The sequence below is a fragment of the Scomber japonicus genome, chromosome 11, assembly GCF_027409825.1.
Source record: "Scomber japonicus isolate fScoJap1 chromosome 11, fScoJap1.pri, whole genome shotgun sequence".
Lineage (NCBI taxonomy): Eukaryota > Metazoa > Chordata > Actinopteri > Scombriformes > Scombridae > Scomber > Scomber japonicus.
Window position 1 is genome coordinate 33,206,963 of NC_070588.1, and position 18,023 is coordinate 33,224,985.

Here is an 18,023-nt window from a genome sequence, read left to right on the forward strand (position 1 = left end):
AGTTCTATTCACATGAAATGAGGCTGTTTACACATGCTGCTCACTATGTTCTGTAATGCATGTTTTCCTTTATGTAATACATTTCTAAATGCTGACATTGCTGTGATTCACAACCGGCAGTTTATTTTGAAAGTGGTTTCAAAGGCATAATTGGATACGTTTTTTGTTTGGTTACACTTAAATGATATGATTATAATCGAAGGTGTTGGTCCCTCCCTGGTCTCCAAACCAGCCACACAGCTGCATTTGACTCATTTGTTACAAAAAGGTCTTTATGGATACATTTGTTCTGGTCCACCTTAATGGGACTCTACTATGCTTTTCCGTATTTTCATTACTATATATAATGCTATAATGTCGGATGCTCATTAAACGTTGTCAAAGTGTCAGATAATGAGGTGAACAGATGTTGAAGTAATCACTGGAAGCAAAAAACCCTGGCTTCAGACTGCCCTAAATGCTGGGTTTCCAAAGTTTTTTTCTACCTTCAGCCCCAGCTGATGTCATTTAATGACACATTTCTCTATATGGTCCTCTGTTCATTGCTCTGCTAATGTTATTGCATTTTTCCATTGTTTTGGGTGTAATCACACTGAGCTATGACTTGAGTTGAGCTGGCACACTGTGAGAGGTTTACCATTACACAGCACAGAAGGAAAATAATGATGTTGGAGGTGTGCTGGTCATCTTCAGTTCTTCATCAAACATCATCATCATCACTGTAGCTGTTTCTGCTGGCACTAATTGATCCTGGGAGCTAATATCAAACAAACATCTCCATGTCTCATTGTTTTAACTTTATTTGTGTGTTCTTCACGTATCTGGTGAAGAACACGTTGCACCTCCTGTAAATTCTTCACAATAAAAGTCTCCCATTATCGAAGGCAACTCAAGACAACTCTGATACAACTGCCCCTCGGCAATTTCCGGAAAGCTGGCCAATCAGAACAGAGTGGGCTCATCAAGATGGGGGCTTTAACCCTTACATACTGTTCATATTTAGGCATTTCACAGTATCTCCGCATAATTGGTCTTTATACATAATTCCCAATCCACAGATCATTCATGTGTACCTCATCAATCATTAATACATTGGTGATTATTTCTTAATGAGAATAGAGTGTATAATCTTTAGTTTTTATGTTTTTTGTTGATGGAGAAAACATATTTACAATCACACTATCACTGGAGAACATATCACTTCCAATGACTGATGATGTTGATGGACAAACAGTATTTTTGAATGGTGGTTTTTGATTTTTTTAATAAATATGAGGCAAACAAGTTATCAAACTTCTGACTAAAAGGAAAGTTTTAAAACTGTTTTATCTTCTCTCAATTGTGAAAATGGGTTAAAGAGTCAGGAGCTAAAACTGCCTCTTAGAGACAGAGGGTGAACTCAGAGGCTGCAGGAAGGGCCAGCACAAGATAAATAAGGAGTTATTTGAACTGTGACTCAGGCAAAGCTACTCTAATGGAGTGAACCCAGAATAAAAATGAAAATGAGCAACCTTTCATACTAAAAACACTGTACTCAACCTTAGAATGTATTAATACAGTAGGAGGACTGTGGGCTTTTCCCCCTCAAGAGAAGGAAGGACTACAGCTACTAATATCTAGACTTGAAGTATCTGGACATAATATGAGAATGACATAACACAGGAAGTTATATATTTACATTGGACCTGAGCCAAAACGTATGTACAAGTATCAGGAGATATGAAACCAAAATACAGACAGTGGCATATCAGGAGCTCCTCCCATAGTACAAGCCAATAAACCAGTGCCACATAAGCATGGAGACTCACAGAGAACAAAGTGGAACCCAGAGCAATAATGCAATTAGGAAAAAGGTTGTAAAATGTTGTGCTGTTTGTTATCTTCTATCTGGAGTCAAGAGTAAAAGTAAGTTTTCCTGTGCCTTCCTGTTGCTGCTCCTCTGGAAGTAGCTGGTTACTGCGGCTGGAATGGGAGGACTGGGGATGGGTGACAAGTTCGCCCATGGGGTCCGGCGGCCTCGTCCCGTCCATCTTGCGCTGCTACTCGTGCTCCTCCTCGTCATCATGCTGGCGGCGGTTGGGGCGGAGAGCCGAGACTACTATGACCTGCTGGGAGTCAACAGGGAGGCCACGACCAGAGAGATCCGACAGGCCTTCAAGAAGCTGGCGCTCACCATGCACCCTGACAAAAACCCTGTGAGCCACACTCATTACAGACCATAACAAACCCAATCAATATACCCTGGAATACGATGCCACCCCTGATACCCCGATAACCTCTCCGTCAGCCTTTACAGAACCCTAACTCTGATTTAAAAACTGTGTTTCAGGGAGACTCCTCGGCCCATGACAAGTTCCTGCAGGTCAATCGCGCCTACGAGGTCCTGAAAGACGAAGACCTCAGGAAGAAATATGATAAATACGGAGAGAAGGGATTGGACGAGCAGCAGGGAGGACGCTACGAAAGCTGGAACTACTACCGCTACGACTTTGGTGAGTCTCCATGGTAACCAAGAACACCCGTTAGTTGTCGGAAAGCTTTGTTCTTACAACTTTGTGTATTGAAAACAGCATCTTGAATTGAACTCTTGTCTTTCTGTCCAGGTATCTATGACGATGATTTGGAGGTGATTACGTTGGACAGTGGAGACTTCGGTGAGGACCTGGTCTTTATCTTTACAAGTCCCCAAAAGGGTTTTATGTACTATCATTGCTCTGGAGTCTGTAATTCTAGTGCTACTTCCTTACTACTAGTTAACTACACCTCATTGAAACAGCAGCAGGTGCTCATACATGATGAAGTTCCTTTACACCATCACAGAGATCTGTGGTTTGATTCTCTAGTTGTTCTTGTTGTTCTGGACCAACAGTCCACAACTTACAGAAGATATTCACACATAAGAAGCTGCAACCAGAGGATTGTACCTTTTTTTTTTTTTCTTCTTAAAATGACTCGAAACAATTAATCGATTATTAGAATAGTCGGCAATTAATTTTCTGTCAATTGACCAATCGATTAATGGGCTAATTCTTGCAACTCTTTATTCTCTGGCTTGTGTCAAGCTCCAAAAACACTGGATCCTACATTTCCCATGCTCGCCTCTTTCAAACCCCACACTTCCAGTTTATAACACATACTTTCTGTTAGGATGACATAGTCAGTACAGTGTTACAGCAGCAAAGTGGAGAGCAAACATAGAAAGAGCATCATAAAAACTAACAAACAATCATTAAGTAAAACAATCTCTATAAAGAATAGGAGACAATAGGAAATATATTTGAAACATTTGAATAAATAGTTAAACATTTGAAATCTAAGCTAAAATTTAAAAAAAAATTGGATGTCATCAGTGTTATTTTTTCAAACTGTGGAAAGTTCAGGTGATGTTATGTTTCAGTGTTAAAGCAGGACTTCTTGTGACAAGTAAACTGAATCTCTTGTAAACTTGTTGGGGTTTCTCATCCGCCTTAAACACATCACTTTAAAAAAACAACACAACTATTAGTATAGCACCTTTCATACAAGAAATGCAGCTCAAAGTTATTTATAACAAAACAAATGACATACACCAAGTGCTTCACATAAAAAGAAGATAAAGCAATGTTAAAAAAGAACAAAAAGAAAGACAAAAGAAGTTCAAATGTGAATGTAATATAAGATGGAAAATAAAAATATTCCATAGTAAAAGTAGCTTAAACATAGAATAAACATACCATAACATGGCCAACAATCTGTTTTAAAGGGGCCCTTTGTCTTGTGAACATAAATAGTTTCTCACCAAACTTATTGTGTTTCCCTGAAATCTGACAAACATATTCATTTCCTTCCTCATAGAACATTTGCAAGGCAATTTTTTTTGCTGAATCCTGCATTGTTTACATCCTGTTTACTTGCCAGCACACTCCTTCGTCACTGCCTCTGCTGGCACATTGCTGCATTTCATGGCACATTACATGCATGCACTTTCACAACCATTTCTGCATTTCCTTTGAAACTTTCCCCACCACTCTTCTACACATTATATTTGCCTCTCTGGCTCTGTCACTAAGGTTTTAATGGCTGTTAGGTGACAGTAGAGGCAATAAAAACACGAGAGCTATGTGTGACATGAGAGAAATGACAGGTAGATGGGTAAACAGGCGGTGACTGGTGTGTGTGTGTGTGTGTGTGTGTGTGTGTGTGTGTGTGTGTTTCAGAAGCAGCAGTGAATTCTGGAGAAATCTGGTTCATCAACTTTTACTTCCCACGATGCTCGCACTGTCACCAGCTCGCTCCAACGGTAACATGACACCAACATACACACTCACTTGCAAATTAAACACACTAAATACACCAAACGCACAACATCCACCTGAGATGCTTTAAGCTCATTTTTTTCTTAAGTTTGTCTTTTTATAGCCTTTTTTAAAAAAAAAAATCTTTACTGTACATTTCATAGCTTTACTGTTAAATTGTATTCCTACAGGTTTATCTGCATGAACCAAATAAAACAACATCTGTCTGTGTCTCTGTGTGTCTCTCAGTGGAGGGAGTTTGCAAAGGAGATGGATGGAGTGATGAGGATCGGAGCGGTGAACTGTGGCGACAACAACCATCTGTGCAGGAGCAAAGGCATCAACAGCTACCCCAGTCTGTTCATTTTCAGAGCAGGACAGGTTTGTGTCCTGTGTGTTTATTCTAATGAAACTGAAGTGATTGAACAGTGAACCAGTACAGCACCGAGAACTGCACTGGAAATGATCAGTGAAGGTAGAAGACTGAAGTTTTATCCAGCATGTGTGTTTTTTTTGGCCTGTGTTCACTTGACACATAGTTATAACATCGTGGACCGCCTTTTCCAGTTTGAAAAATGCTCCCTCCCCTTCTGTTACATAGCTAAGATGACTGTTTTGAGTACACCATTTGGGTACTCATGTCAGTGTGAAAACACTTATGCACTCAAAATAATAAAGTCTGTGTAAAGTAAGAATAAATATGTGTTCTGAGTTTGACATACCACAGAAAAGTGTGTTGTTAACCACCCTGCCAAATTTGAATGGTTAAAAAAATCACCAAATATATGAAATCAGGCTTCAAAGTTGTGTAAAAATCAGCCTCTTTCTCTGCTACCAAACACTGTGGGAGTGCCTGCCGAGTTCACTGAAACCCCGCCCCCTACCAAGTGTCACCTGTCAATCAAAGTCACCACCTCTACCAGAAACATGGACGCTACTGAGAGCTTTCTGCTGCTAGCTCAGCTGCTAGCTCGGCAGCTAACTCAGCTAAATGGCTAACTGTAGACTGTAGTAGTAGTGTTAGATGTAGTAACAATAACTGGCCACTAGGCAGGTTAACCACTGAAGAGAGCAGACTCTCGGTCTTATATAGTAGAGGAGGGACCAAGGGTACGCCACTACGTCACGGAGTAGCCCTTTTTTGCAGGCTCAGTAAATCAGGAAAAATGAGAGGCTGAGAAACAGTTGAAGGCTCTATCTCCACAATACTGCATAGTTATCAGCCTTTTCACATGTTTTCTGTAACCATTTTCCAACATGTATAATATGTTTAAAAGTAAATCAATGAACTCATTTTACACAGACTTTAAGAGTAAGTACAGAAGAGATTTGAAACACAGGTTAAATGATGATGTCACCATGTCAACCTGCTTTGTAAAGCTATTTGAATTTAAATGGATAACTGATCATGTTGGAGGTAGTTTTTTTTTTAACACAACAAGCCAACTTGATTTGGATTGAAATAACAATTTATTTTATAAAGTGAAACTTAGTGTTTAGACATAAAACGGCTGCACTGACAATGAATTAAGCAGAAAGAGAGACTGATGAGTTTGTCTCTAATAAATTAATAATTTCCTTTGGTTATTGTTCCCACATGAATCAGATTAAGTTTATTCCCCTCATGCTGTGCTTTCTTGAGCATGTCAGTTTTAGAACCATTAGTTTACCTCACGATGACTCATGACTTTGTTCTCCTGTAGAAACCAGAGAAGTTTAATGGGGAACGTTCTAAAGACAACCTGGTCCGCTTCTCCATGCAGTTCATCACAACAACTGTTACTCAGCTCTGGCAAGGTAACCCTGAAACGTCCACGGTGTTACAGTTTACAGCTAACCTTGTTCCTATAAAAGGGCACTTCAGTCTGATTATGACACTAGCTGATATCAATCTATGTGGCCTGACCTGTGGGTGTGGTTGCTAGGTAACGTGTTCAGCGAGATAGAGACCGCGTTCTCGACAGGCCAGGGCTGGCTGATCACTTTCTGCGCTGACACTGGAGGTAACACACACACACACACACACATGTATATATACAATGACTAAAAGTGTTGTCCTATTTGCATATTTGTTCTATCACAGAGTAAAGTGGTCTTGTCTAGCTTGTTCTGTAGCATTAATGATTGGACTTTCTGTTACTCTCAGATTGCCTGGAGCCAAGAACAAGACAAAAGCTGGCTGGAATGTTGGTGAGAAGACACACGTCATATTATCACACAGCTATTTCTAGCAGAGGCGGGCCTCCTCCATTTAACTCTATATATCCTGTGCTATTAAAAGAAGAAATGACAACTCAGCTTTCGTAACTGAAGATGATCTGAGATGCTATTTTACACAGCAAGTGTAATATATTTAATGAGTGAGGAGACACTGTCTTGTAGAGCAGTGGTTTCTTAGTGTTTTGGCTTGTGACCAATCAAAACAAAGCAATGTCTTGTAGCTCTTCATCAGTTAAACCAAGAGTATCTTTTTTCTTTTGCTATATTTGAATCATTTTTAGAGACCTGAAGTTTATTCCATTTGAAGAATTTAGATATTGACCAACATTTGTAGCTCTGTATTTATCTACTTTATCAACATGCCTGCAATTTGGTCTGGGCAATTAATTGAAACTGAATGTTCTGTGCAGGTGGCTTTATTTCATAAGTTGAGGTTTTTTTCCATCTGCAGTTTTAAGCCATGTAATTGTGTGTGTCCAGTCAATTTCATGTTGAAAAAAAAACCCAATTCAAATGTCAGAGAAACTACAGCTGGAGGCAGGTGCAGACGAAAAACGTTCCTCTGGAGGGCACTTTGGCTTCAGTGGGGCAGAGAGATGGGAGTGTCTGTCACCAAATAAATGCTACAGCTCTTTGAGAATGAATATATGGACTTGAGTTATTTAAACTTAGTCCTGGACAGTGTTATTCATACAAAAATGATTTAAATTAGATTAACGATATAACAATGATTATTATCATAATAGTCAGAAGAGATGAGTTTGCTTTTTTAACCACACATTATTTAACATAAATATTACTCAGTCTTTATGATTTTTTGTTCAGTATTACCAAGATAAGTATGGCAAATAATCACAGTGTTGACTGTTTGTCTAAAATAGAACATGCAAGCTGAAAAAATATGACACATTTTCATACAATGTACTTTCCCTTTACAGCTGTATATAGTCTTTATACATATATTCAAGTGTTAAGCAAGAAGGAAGAAAGGAAAAAAGGAAAAGGCAAACCAAACCAAAGTGTCCACTCTGAGATGTCACATATGTCCATACATACATGTGCATACATACATGCATATACATAATCACTCATACATATATAGCAAACCCATCAATGAGAAAAAAACAAAAACTATCCACTCGGAGGTATAATAGCTTAGACAAAGATACAGGTGCAATATTTACTCTTACGAGAGATAGCACTGAAAATGTAAGTAGGTAAAACTTAAGCAAGACGACCATGAACGTCATTGTGTTAATACAGTCGTGACATGACTCCATCATTTAGTAAAAGGGGACTTTTGGAGCTTTAATGAGGATCTGATGAAGGCCCCATACTTTTTGGATCCATATATTAAGAAAAAACAGATCTGACTAAATGTAATTGTGTATTTCAGTATTTTAAACAGTCAATTAAGTAAATAAGCAAGAAAAAGCTTTTCATATTGTTTTCATTTATCATAAATCTCGATTTGTATGGTACATTGTGGGACATTATTAAACATCTAAATCACCACTATCCAGTTCTCTGTTGAAAATGTCATAGCTATGTTAGTGTTTATACACTAAAATAAATGATTGTGTGTGTGTGTGTGTGTGTGTGTGTGTGTGTGTGTGTGTAGGATGGTCTAGTGAAGGTGGGATGGATGGACTGCACCTCACATGAACAACTCTGCGAGAGTTTCCAGGTAAGGCTCTGCACTATCGCAACGCTACTACAGTACTGATACTGCTACTGCAACATATTTTCATATTACTCCTCATGTAAATAACCTGAAAAACTGAATAGACTCCCAGGATCCTTTGCAGCCAGTTGGCTTTATGTGGAAGATAAATGAGAGTATTGTCTGCATAGCGACGGATTTTGTTTCTGAGTACCGATTAGATTTATTTTCACTAGTAATGGTACTGGTATTAGTGTTTAATCATTCTTCCATGTTTCAGGTAACCAGTGGGGCCACTGCTTTGTTCCCACCTGGAAGTTCCCTGGATCAACATGGCAGTGTTCTGGTAGGACACACAGTATATTGTAGCTGTCCATAGTAATATTGTGTATCATACTGCAGCACTGACTCAGTGTTCATGTATTCCAGTGGCTGAATACTCTGGACAGCAGAGAGATTTACAATCAGGTCATCAGTCATTTGCCTGATCTGGAGCTGCTGACCAATGAGAACTTTGAGGTACACACATTACACAACTATATATTCAAATTCAGATGTGCACTACTGCTGCTCAAATATACATCCAGTTAAAGATATGCAACTTCTTCTTTCCAGAGTAAGCTGGCCCGTCACCGCTGGTTGGTCAGTTTTACATTTGGAGACAGAAGCCCCGCCTCCAAGGAGTACAAGAAGCTACTAGCCTTCCTCCGAAACGATCACATACAGGTACCTGTCTGTCTGCCTGTCCCTCCGTCTCACTGCCTGCCTGTATATCTCACCGCCTGTCTTTCCCTCCAGGTCGGCAGAGTTGACTGTACAGCGGACTCTGAGTTGTGTCAGTCGCTCTACATTCACAAACCCTGCGTTGCTGTCTTTAAAGGATTAGGCATCCACGACTTTGAGATCCACCACGGTCAGTGGTACAACTGAACAAGACTTTACTTCTATATCTACTGGTGCAGTGTTGTAGTCATGTCAGCAGCATGTATGTAGGTCTGTTGCTCAGCCACTTTGGTCCAGACTGAAATATCTCAACACCTACCAGATGGATTGCTAAGATAAACATGATACTTGCTTAACATTAGCTTGTTAGCATTACTATGATGAGCATGTTTCCATATTAGCATTATCTATTCTTTCTTCAGCAAACCTAATGACCTGCAGTACTACCACTACCAAAATAAACTGTGGTCAGACAGTTTATTGGTTTGATGAGAAATTGTTCTACTATTGATATGTATAAAGTGTGTCCCTAACCCTTACTCCAACCCCCAACCCTAATCCTAACCCCTAACCCTTGTGTCTGTTTTTAGGTAAGGATGTATCATACGACATTGTGGGTTTCGCGAGGGACAGCGTTCGTGCTCATGTGACGACTCTGAGGCCTGACAACTTCCCCTCAGATAGAAAGGAGCCCTGGTTGGTGGACTTCTTCGCTCCGGTGTGTAACTAGATACTTTAATCAGACTATTTACGATACATACACACATGTAGGGGCAGCTGTGGCTCAGGAGGTAGTCCATGTGTCCTTGGGCAAGATACTTAACCTTAAGACTTAAGATAATTGCTCCTGTTGCTGTGCCAACGGTGTGAGAATGTGTGTGAATGGTTAGTCTCTTTCTGATGAACAGGTTGGCTCCTGTTATCAGTGTATGAATGCTTGTGAATGGATAAATGTGACATGTAGTGTAAACGTGCTTTGAGTGGTCAAAAAGACTAGTAAAGTGCTATATAAGTACAGTCCATTTACCATTTATCATGTATAGATCTGTTTTAGCCTGATATGATAGTCCTGTATTATTTGGAAATCAGTGTGACCCATCAATCTCCTGCTCATAAGTCAGATACACACAGATACTCTCTCTCTCTCTCTCTCTCTCTCTCTCTCTCTCTCTCTCTCTCTCTCTCTCTCTCTCTCTCTCTCTCTCTCTCTCTCTCTCTCTCTCTCTCTCTCTCTCTCTCTCTCTCTCTCTCTCTCTCTCTCTCGCCGTCCACTTCAGTGATGATGACAAAGTGGTTTACCAAGTATCTAAATATACAAATCACCTTAGAGGGATAGATACACACCCTTAACATGAAGCACATATGACAGTTAGCCCAACGTGTCTTGGACTCGTGGTCTTCACTAGCAGTGAAGAACAGGAACAGGAAATAATGTGTCATCCTGATATATAAAAAGGTGGCAATGGCAGGTCAGTACTTGTAAGGTTGATTTAACTTCGGATAGTTTTATACGTCAAGGTTTGATGACCCAGCCTATCTGGATCCTGTTTACCTTCAGGGCTGGTGATGGTGTTACACCTACAATACAAACAGTGACAGGTAGAGGCTAACACAAATAGCCACCTAATTGGAGCTGAGTATGTAAATGACGTGTTTAACATTAAACACAGTGACAGGCAAGAGAAGGGGGGTCATTGTCCTATTAATCACAGCTATAGCAAAGATATGGCCATGTGGTGAAAATAAATGTAGTGACATCACTGTGTTACATACTGATTTTATAAATATGTGGCTCTTGTGTGCAGTGGTGTCCTCCATGTCGAGCCTTACTTCCTGAACTGAGGAAGGCTTCCATCCAGTTGGCGGGCCAGATGAAGTTTGGTACTCTGGACTGTACCATCCACCACAACCTGTGCTCTATGGTAAGCAAATATATGTGGACCATACCATGGATTGTTATCTGGAGACAGGTAGACACCACAGACAGGTTGATAACTTTTCTCATCTCTCTCACTCTGTGTGTCAGTATAATATCCAGGCGTATCCCACCACAGTTATCTTCAATGGTTCCTCTGTTCATGAATACGAAGGACAACATTCAGCTGATGGCATCCTGGAGTTCATACAAGTACTACACACTAATACTACATAATACTCAGGACTAATATTGATTTTTCATTTTTCTTCTGTTTCTCAGTTTAAAAAAGTGAAAAAGGAAGTCATGGTTCATGTTAAACGGGACATATTCTGTACATTTTCAGGTCTGTATAATGTGGATGATGCAGAATAACATATGAAAAGTTCTTAGCGACCACCTTAGCAACAAAACCATCATCAGCCATATAAAAAAAAAAACAGTGTAAAGAGCAGGTTTTGGCTGGCTTTTCACCTGCAGGGAGCATTTCTACTTACATTAACCTCAAATTATGGAACTGTATTTAGCCATATCTGACATCACATCAGTATATAAATAACAGAAAATTAAAAAAAGGTAATATGTCCCCTTTAAATTGTGCCATGTGCAACCTTACTGGGAAACAAATAATAGTCGTCATCAACCACACTGGACTGAAAGAGCTTCTTTGTGTGTTTGCAGGATCTGGTCAGTCCATCTATGGTCGTTCTGGATCCTTCTAGCTTCGCCGAAAGAGTTAAAGGTAAAACTGGTTCTGAAAATAACAGATAGACCAGGGTCCAGTGGCACAAACACAGATAGTTAAATTCATCGGATAGCACAAAACCAAAATCTCCTCAGACTATAAACCATGGTTTACTGAGCAACCTCTCCTCTCCTCCTTTCTTTTCTTCTCTTCTCTTGTGGTTGCAGGTCGCGATGAAGGCCAGATATGGGCAGTTGATTTCTATGCTCCGTGGTGCGGTCCCTGTCAAGCTCTGATGCCAGAGTGGAGACGCATGGCCAGGGTACATTAACACACAATATGAACACACACACACACACACACACACACACACACACACACACTGAAACAGCCTGGACTGTACAACAGACTTGGAATAAAGAATGAACCTCAGCATGTAGGTGTAGGGACAACCAGCAGCGAGTAGACTAACTGTCTTACTTTTACAGTCTACTGCAACATAAACAACATTCTGCAGAGGAATGAACAAACACTGAAGCTAAACCCAGGAAAATACATCACATGACAGATTCACAAAACCTACACTGACATTTATCAAAACCCAAACCAAGTTATAGAAATCACCAGAGCAGATCAGAGAAGAGAAACACATCATACAGGACAGACCTTCATATCTTATTGATATACTGTTGTTTGTCTTTACTAGGGGTGTGTCCAAAAAATCGATCCATCAATTAATATCGATTTTCTATTTAAAAATTCGATATCGATTCAAAATTCTGTGAATCGATTTTTTCAGAGAGAATAGATGGAAGCATGAAATTTAAAATAATAATTATAATTTGAGAGTTTACAACTTTGTCTTGTATTTGAACTGACATGCTTATCCATAATCTTTATGTGCATTTTTTGAAAATCATTGGTTACATGATGACAACATAATTCAAAATGACATGATTTAAAATGCCACTGGTCTTAAGGGTAAATACACATAGATGCTATCATGCTAGATCCCAGTGTTGGATCAGACTCATCATTTAACTTTACTCTTGAAGAATTTGGTGTCCACACATGATTGCGTGTTAAAAATATTGTCTGACTTACAAAACAGAAACTCTGGGAACATAAAATTGAATCGATATTGAACCGAATCGAGTCGAACCGAGTCGAGAATCGGATTGGATCGGGACCCTGTGAATCAGAATTGAATCGATTCAGGAAATCATTGACAATACCCAGCCCTAGTCTTTACTTAGTTGGGCAGTTCTTGCTATAATATGGATTACTGCAGCAGTAGAATATGGGTATTTGCTGTGTACCAACACTAGCTCAGCACAATACAACAGATGCTCTCAAATGCATTCCACCAATTAACTTTTGACAAAGCACATCTGTTCATTGAAAACCATTTCAGATGACAACATGCTAAAGCTAGTTAAGACATTGCTAGATTTGAATCAACATTGTAGTATATAGTCAGTGCCTTAAACTCCCAGGGTGCCAACCAAAACAAATCTTTTTTCTTCAATGTGAACTTCATCTTCAAAACCTCGTACCCTTGACCCAATTTAAAGATTAGGTGAAAACTCTGGAGTCCAGGCTGTCTGTATGCAAGTGTTTTTATAAGTATGTATTTTTTAAATGCTGTAACTGTGTTGCTGCTATTTTGGCCAGGTCTTCCTTGTAAGAGATCCGTGATCTCAGTGGGACTAACTTGGTTAAATAAAGGCTAAATAAAAAAATCAAAGCATTGTGACCAAGTTATGCACTGAACAGACATAAAACATATCTTTAACATTTCTATACTGACATTTATTGTTAGTTATTGGTCGACATATTGACATACGGATCAGTGACAAATAAGTATAGGCAAGCTGGGCAATTCAAAAATATGTTAAAAATAGATTTTAAAGCAGCATTAGGTTTGTTAAAATGTACATTTAGTATTTTTGTTGGTTTTATATCATTTAAAATGACATTTGCACCATTTTTTTACCAAAATAAGACTGAATACTCCAGATTAAATGTAATATTTAGAACAATTGTATTCCATTAGCTTTATTTAATATAGAAAGTTCTAAGAGATATGGTGTTTTATGTTTACACCACTTAGACATTTTTACCATAATCCTCTAATATATTCTCCCAAAGTGGTTTAAAAGCAGAAATTTGATGCTGGGTCCACAAAAAAAGAATGTGTGCAAGTTATTCATACGTTTAATTGTTACATTTTAACCCTGTAAATTTGACTAAACAAATGGACACACAAAAACTCTTTGGCCCATACACTGATATTTCAGTAATAATCTTAATATTAGTTGGGCTCTTGTCTATATAGTGAATGATGATGCTTCCCCTTCGCTTGCTGTCACAGTTACTTCTGCTAGTGATCAACAGAGTGTTAACCTGTCAGTCCTATGTGTCTCTCTCACCATGCAGCTGCTGTCAGGTCAGATCATGGTTGGTTCGGTCGACTGTCAGCGGTATCAGATGTTCTGCCAAAGTCAGAATGTGAGGGCGTACCCTGAAGTCCGCCTGTACACTGGCAACACCAGGCAAAAAGATCTTTACACGTATGTACCACACTTTAAAATACAAAGGAGCACTCTGTCACATAAGAAGATAGAAAGGATGGTAATCAGTTTCATCTCTGCTCACCCAGCACAGCGAGGCCTTAGCAAAGCACAAGGAATACTGCTAGCTCCATCATAAGAGAAAAAATCCACCTTAAAACAACCTATTTTACACTTTGAATCTATCTTGTTTATTGGTCAAGTGTAGAAAGGCTTGACTTCTCAACTAAACCCAGCTGACTACAGGATGGATTGATGAATAGCTTATTAGCTAACAAGATACAACATGTAAATCATACAGGTTTGGAATCAGTTTTTTTTAATCAGTTTCTCGCTTTTCAGCCTTTGTGCTTAGAGAGATGAAACTGATATTCACCCTCTCATCTGATTCTGGAGAAAATGGAGAGGTTTTCAAAATGTTTGAATGTTTAGAGACCATAGTGAATGACTTTATGATTCTGAAGAGTCTATCTTCAGTGCTGATTAGCTGTGGAGTTCCTCAGGGTTCCATGTTAGGTCCTGTTCTCTTTGCATTGTTTCTTGAATTGGAACGTTAGCATTTATTTTAAATATTAACATCAGACTATTAATCAGAAAATGTTCCTGTCCTTTTGATTCAGCTTATTAATCATGTTTTCCTATTGGTCTGTCTGTCTCTTCAGGAGTTACAATGGTTGGCACAGAGACGCCCATTCACTGAGAGCATGGGCACTGAGGTGAGACACAAACTGCCATTCTGTCTTTCCTTCTTTCTTTCTTTGTGTTTCTGTATTTTCATCAGTGATTGAATTCATGTGGAGTCCTACAGATGAAATATGTTTTGTGTGCAGCTCTCTACCCAAGGCATCAGTGGACCTGACCCCAGACACTTTTAGGTCTCTGGTTCTGTCAGGTCAGGATCACTGGGTTCTGGATTTTTACGCCCCCTGGTGTGGACCCTGTCAACACTTCGCCCCAGAGTTTGAAGTCCTGGCCCGGGTGAGACACCTTTTCCTTTTACTGCTCCTACTAACAAATCTTTTTTATCCAGTAAACCTTTGTTCTTTGACAGTCCAGGAGAGACAACCAACAAACTAAGCCAGACTCTTCCAGTTGTTACAGGATGTGACATGAAACATAAACCGACACGTTGTCAAAGGAGAGTTTCTCTTAGCTTGAAAGGGATTTTCTTTGTGTGACTGACAGATTCTTAAAGGGGAGGTTCGGGCAGGGAAGGTGGACTGTCAGGCTCATTATCAGGCCTGTCAATCAGCTGGAATCACTGCATACCCAACCGTCAGATTCTACCCATACCTGGGAACAAGGAGGGTGAGGACACACACACACACTTTGGTCAAGTACTATTCCACTGTTTAGCCTGTTTTAATAGCACGTGTGAAGCTGTGGTGACAACAGGAACAGAGGGTTAAGATGCCAACCATGAACCACAACTTGCTGGTCTGAATCTTGCCAGAGACCTTTGTTGCATCTTTGTCTACTTAATAAAGACATCAATGTGCCTTAAAATCACTTAGAAAATCTGTGAAAGATGGGTTGTACACTGATCCGTGGTGGAAAAACATTTCTAATTCTATGATGTGTGTGTTGACAGCATGCACACAGCGGGGAGCAAATCAATAGCCGGGATGCTAACGTGATTGCCGACACCATCAGACAGCGCCTACAACAGTTGACACCACAGCCACACAACAAACTGAAGGTAAGTAGCTCACCTCAAATTCAAAGGATAATCAGCTGGTCAAATAGAGTCTGACGTCCATCTTTTCCCTGCAGGATGAGCTCTGATGGTTCGGGGTAGAAACCTAAAGAAAAACAAGCTCATCTGGACTAATGGGATGGACAGAAATGGATTTGGTCCAGCACAAGGCTCAGACAATAAACACTCCTTGAGAAGATCATAGCTGGAACACAACTACAGACTGGACAGTGTTACCCGCTGTGCTGAATGTACTGAATACTTTTTGCCTTGTTTTTATTTGTTTTTATTTTGTCTCCATTGTTTGTATTTACTCTATGAAGTAAAACTGTGAGACGCTGTATACTGAACGTTACTGATGACAGACACGCATACACACACACACACACACACACACTCGGAGCCAGATGTTGACAGTGTTGTATTTTATTGTTCATGTCGAAACTGTTGGACCTTCAGAATAAAACTGTGTTACTGTTAAAATATTTAAGTTTCGTCACTTTTACTGCATTTTTTATTCCACTTTTATTATGACAGCTAACTATTTTGATAATAGATTTTTCATTTTGATTATTTTTAAAGCAAAAATTATCACTTTTAGCACTTCCAGCCTTAGAATTTGAGGATATGCAGCAATTAATTGACAGAATAGTTGATAGGTTAATCAATTGCAAAAATAATCATCAGTTGCAGCTTTAAAGTCATTTAAAGTTACATCAGGTATTTATCCATCTGTCATTTGTTATATGCGTGTAAGTTAGTATCCTTATCCTGGTCTAAAGAATATAGAATAAGATTTTTTTGTGTTTTCAGTTACAGTTTGAGAAAACTGCAAACAGCAACAGCAAACGCACACTTCAGAAACCCTGTGTAATTGTTGATTAGTTATTAGTTATTGTCATCGATATCATTTTATTTATGATGACTGATAGTGTTTCATTACCAAGAAAATCTATAAAGTCGCCAAGAAAAAAGAGGTAGATGTAATTTAAGAATCTGTAACTAGATTATTGAACTGTTCTGTTGAAAAACTACAACAGACACATTTATTTAAAGTATTTTTATGTCAAAAATGTCAGGAGGGGATCTTTAACTTTTCCCAAACTATTTCTACTTTGACCAGCAGGTGTCACTGCTCACTCAGTTTATCCTCTGGTAGAGAATTCTGCAGGAGACTGTATGATCACAGTAGGCGATTGTAAGGGCCGTGACTGACAGGGGCCCTAAATATATTAGAACATAAGCTAGTTTTTTAAATTCACTTATCATACTTAAAATATTCTATTAATGTCTTTTATTTACAACTACTCTTAAGCAGTGTTGCCATGTAACTAGTTCCATGTAATGGCATTACATAATAAATAAAAGTGTAATCTGTTACAGTTCCTGAGAAACAATGTGTCATTAAATGACAGTTACTGATGAAAATGATGTCACACCTTTAAGATTTTACTCATTTTTTAACATTTTAAATATTACTGAATACATATATTGCTGTTTTAATTCTTTGAAATCAATATTTGTTTTATATGTTGTAAATAAATCATGATGTGGGCTTATTTGGAGCACACATGGACTTAAATAGAGTCACAGTACCAATTAAACCCACTTTATTCATCAAATATCTTTATTTTATATTCTAAAATCTACATGAACTAATGAATACATTTTCTAATGAGAGATAAATCTTCTTTATAAGAAATGATCTCTATATAAATCATGTCAGTATCCATGAAAAACAGCTGAACTTAGATTTTCGTGTTTAATGGGAACACTTCCCCTAACAGCAATGCCAACGGGGAAGCTGGAAAGCACGCTGCGAGCCCAGTGAAGTGGGGTGTAGAGGCTTTGCTGGCCGCTCATTGTGCAAGGTCTTTACACTACTTGGCATCACGGGCTGCAAAAAGGAACGCCATCAAGTCCACCATGGAGGGCGCAGAAAGAGCCTCCAGATGGCTGTGGATTAGGAGGCTGGGTTGCCTGAGGGAGGGTGTATGATGACCTGAAACATCCTGATGATCTCAGGAACATCGCTGAGGTTGTGTCCCAGAGCGCATACTAGGATTTATCTTTCATTAAAAACATTCTCAGTGTTTGCATTTCACTCTTTTATCTGACATGTAATCAGTGCAGGTGAACTTTTAGCAAGCTATTCATACTAAATAATTTGTCCTTAACCCTGGTGCCAGGACCAACAGATGCATCTTCAGGCTCAGCAGACCTGTCCCCCCATAATAATGAACCAGCCCTTCTGCAAACTGAAGCAGCATTGTG

At 39.1% G+C, this 18,023-nt stretch overlaps 1 protein-coding gene across 1 annotated transcript; it reads left to right on the forward strand.

Annotated features, from left to right (window-relative positions):
* Positions 1-1,982: 1,982 nt before the first annotated feature.
* Positions 1,983-16,173, forward strand: dnajc10 (DnaJ (Hsp40) homolog, subfamily C, member 10). Its single transcript, XM_053328508.1, has 24 exons — positions 1,983-2,195; positions 2,330-2,492; positions 2,604-2,654; positions 4,197-4,279; positions 4,524-4,655; positions 5,978-6,071; positions 6,200-6,277; positions 6,421-6,464; positions 8,116-8,181; positions 8,438-8,503; positions 8,587-8,676; positions 8,773-8,883; positions 8,956-9,070; positions 9,471-9,598; positions 10,686-10,802; positions 10,907-11,008; positions 11,477-11,537; positions 11,708-11,802; positions 13,920-14,053; positions 14,716-14,769; positions 14,884-15,031; positions 15,239-15,361; positions 15,645-15,752; positions 15,827-16,173. Exons 1-24 carry the CDS (start codon positions 1,983-1,985, stop codon positions 15,836-15,838), a joined length of 2,388 nt encoding a protein of 795 aa, XP_053184483.1. The 3' UTR covers positions 15,839-16,173.
* The last annotated feature ends 1,850 nt before the right edge of the window (positions 16,174-18,023 follow it).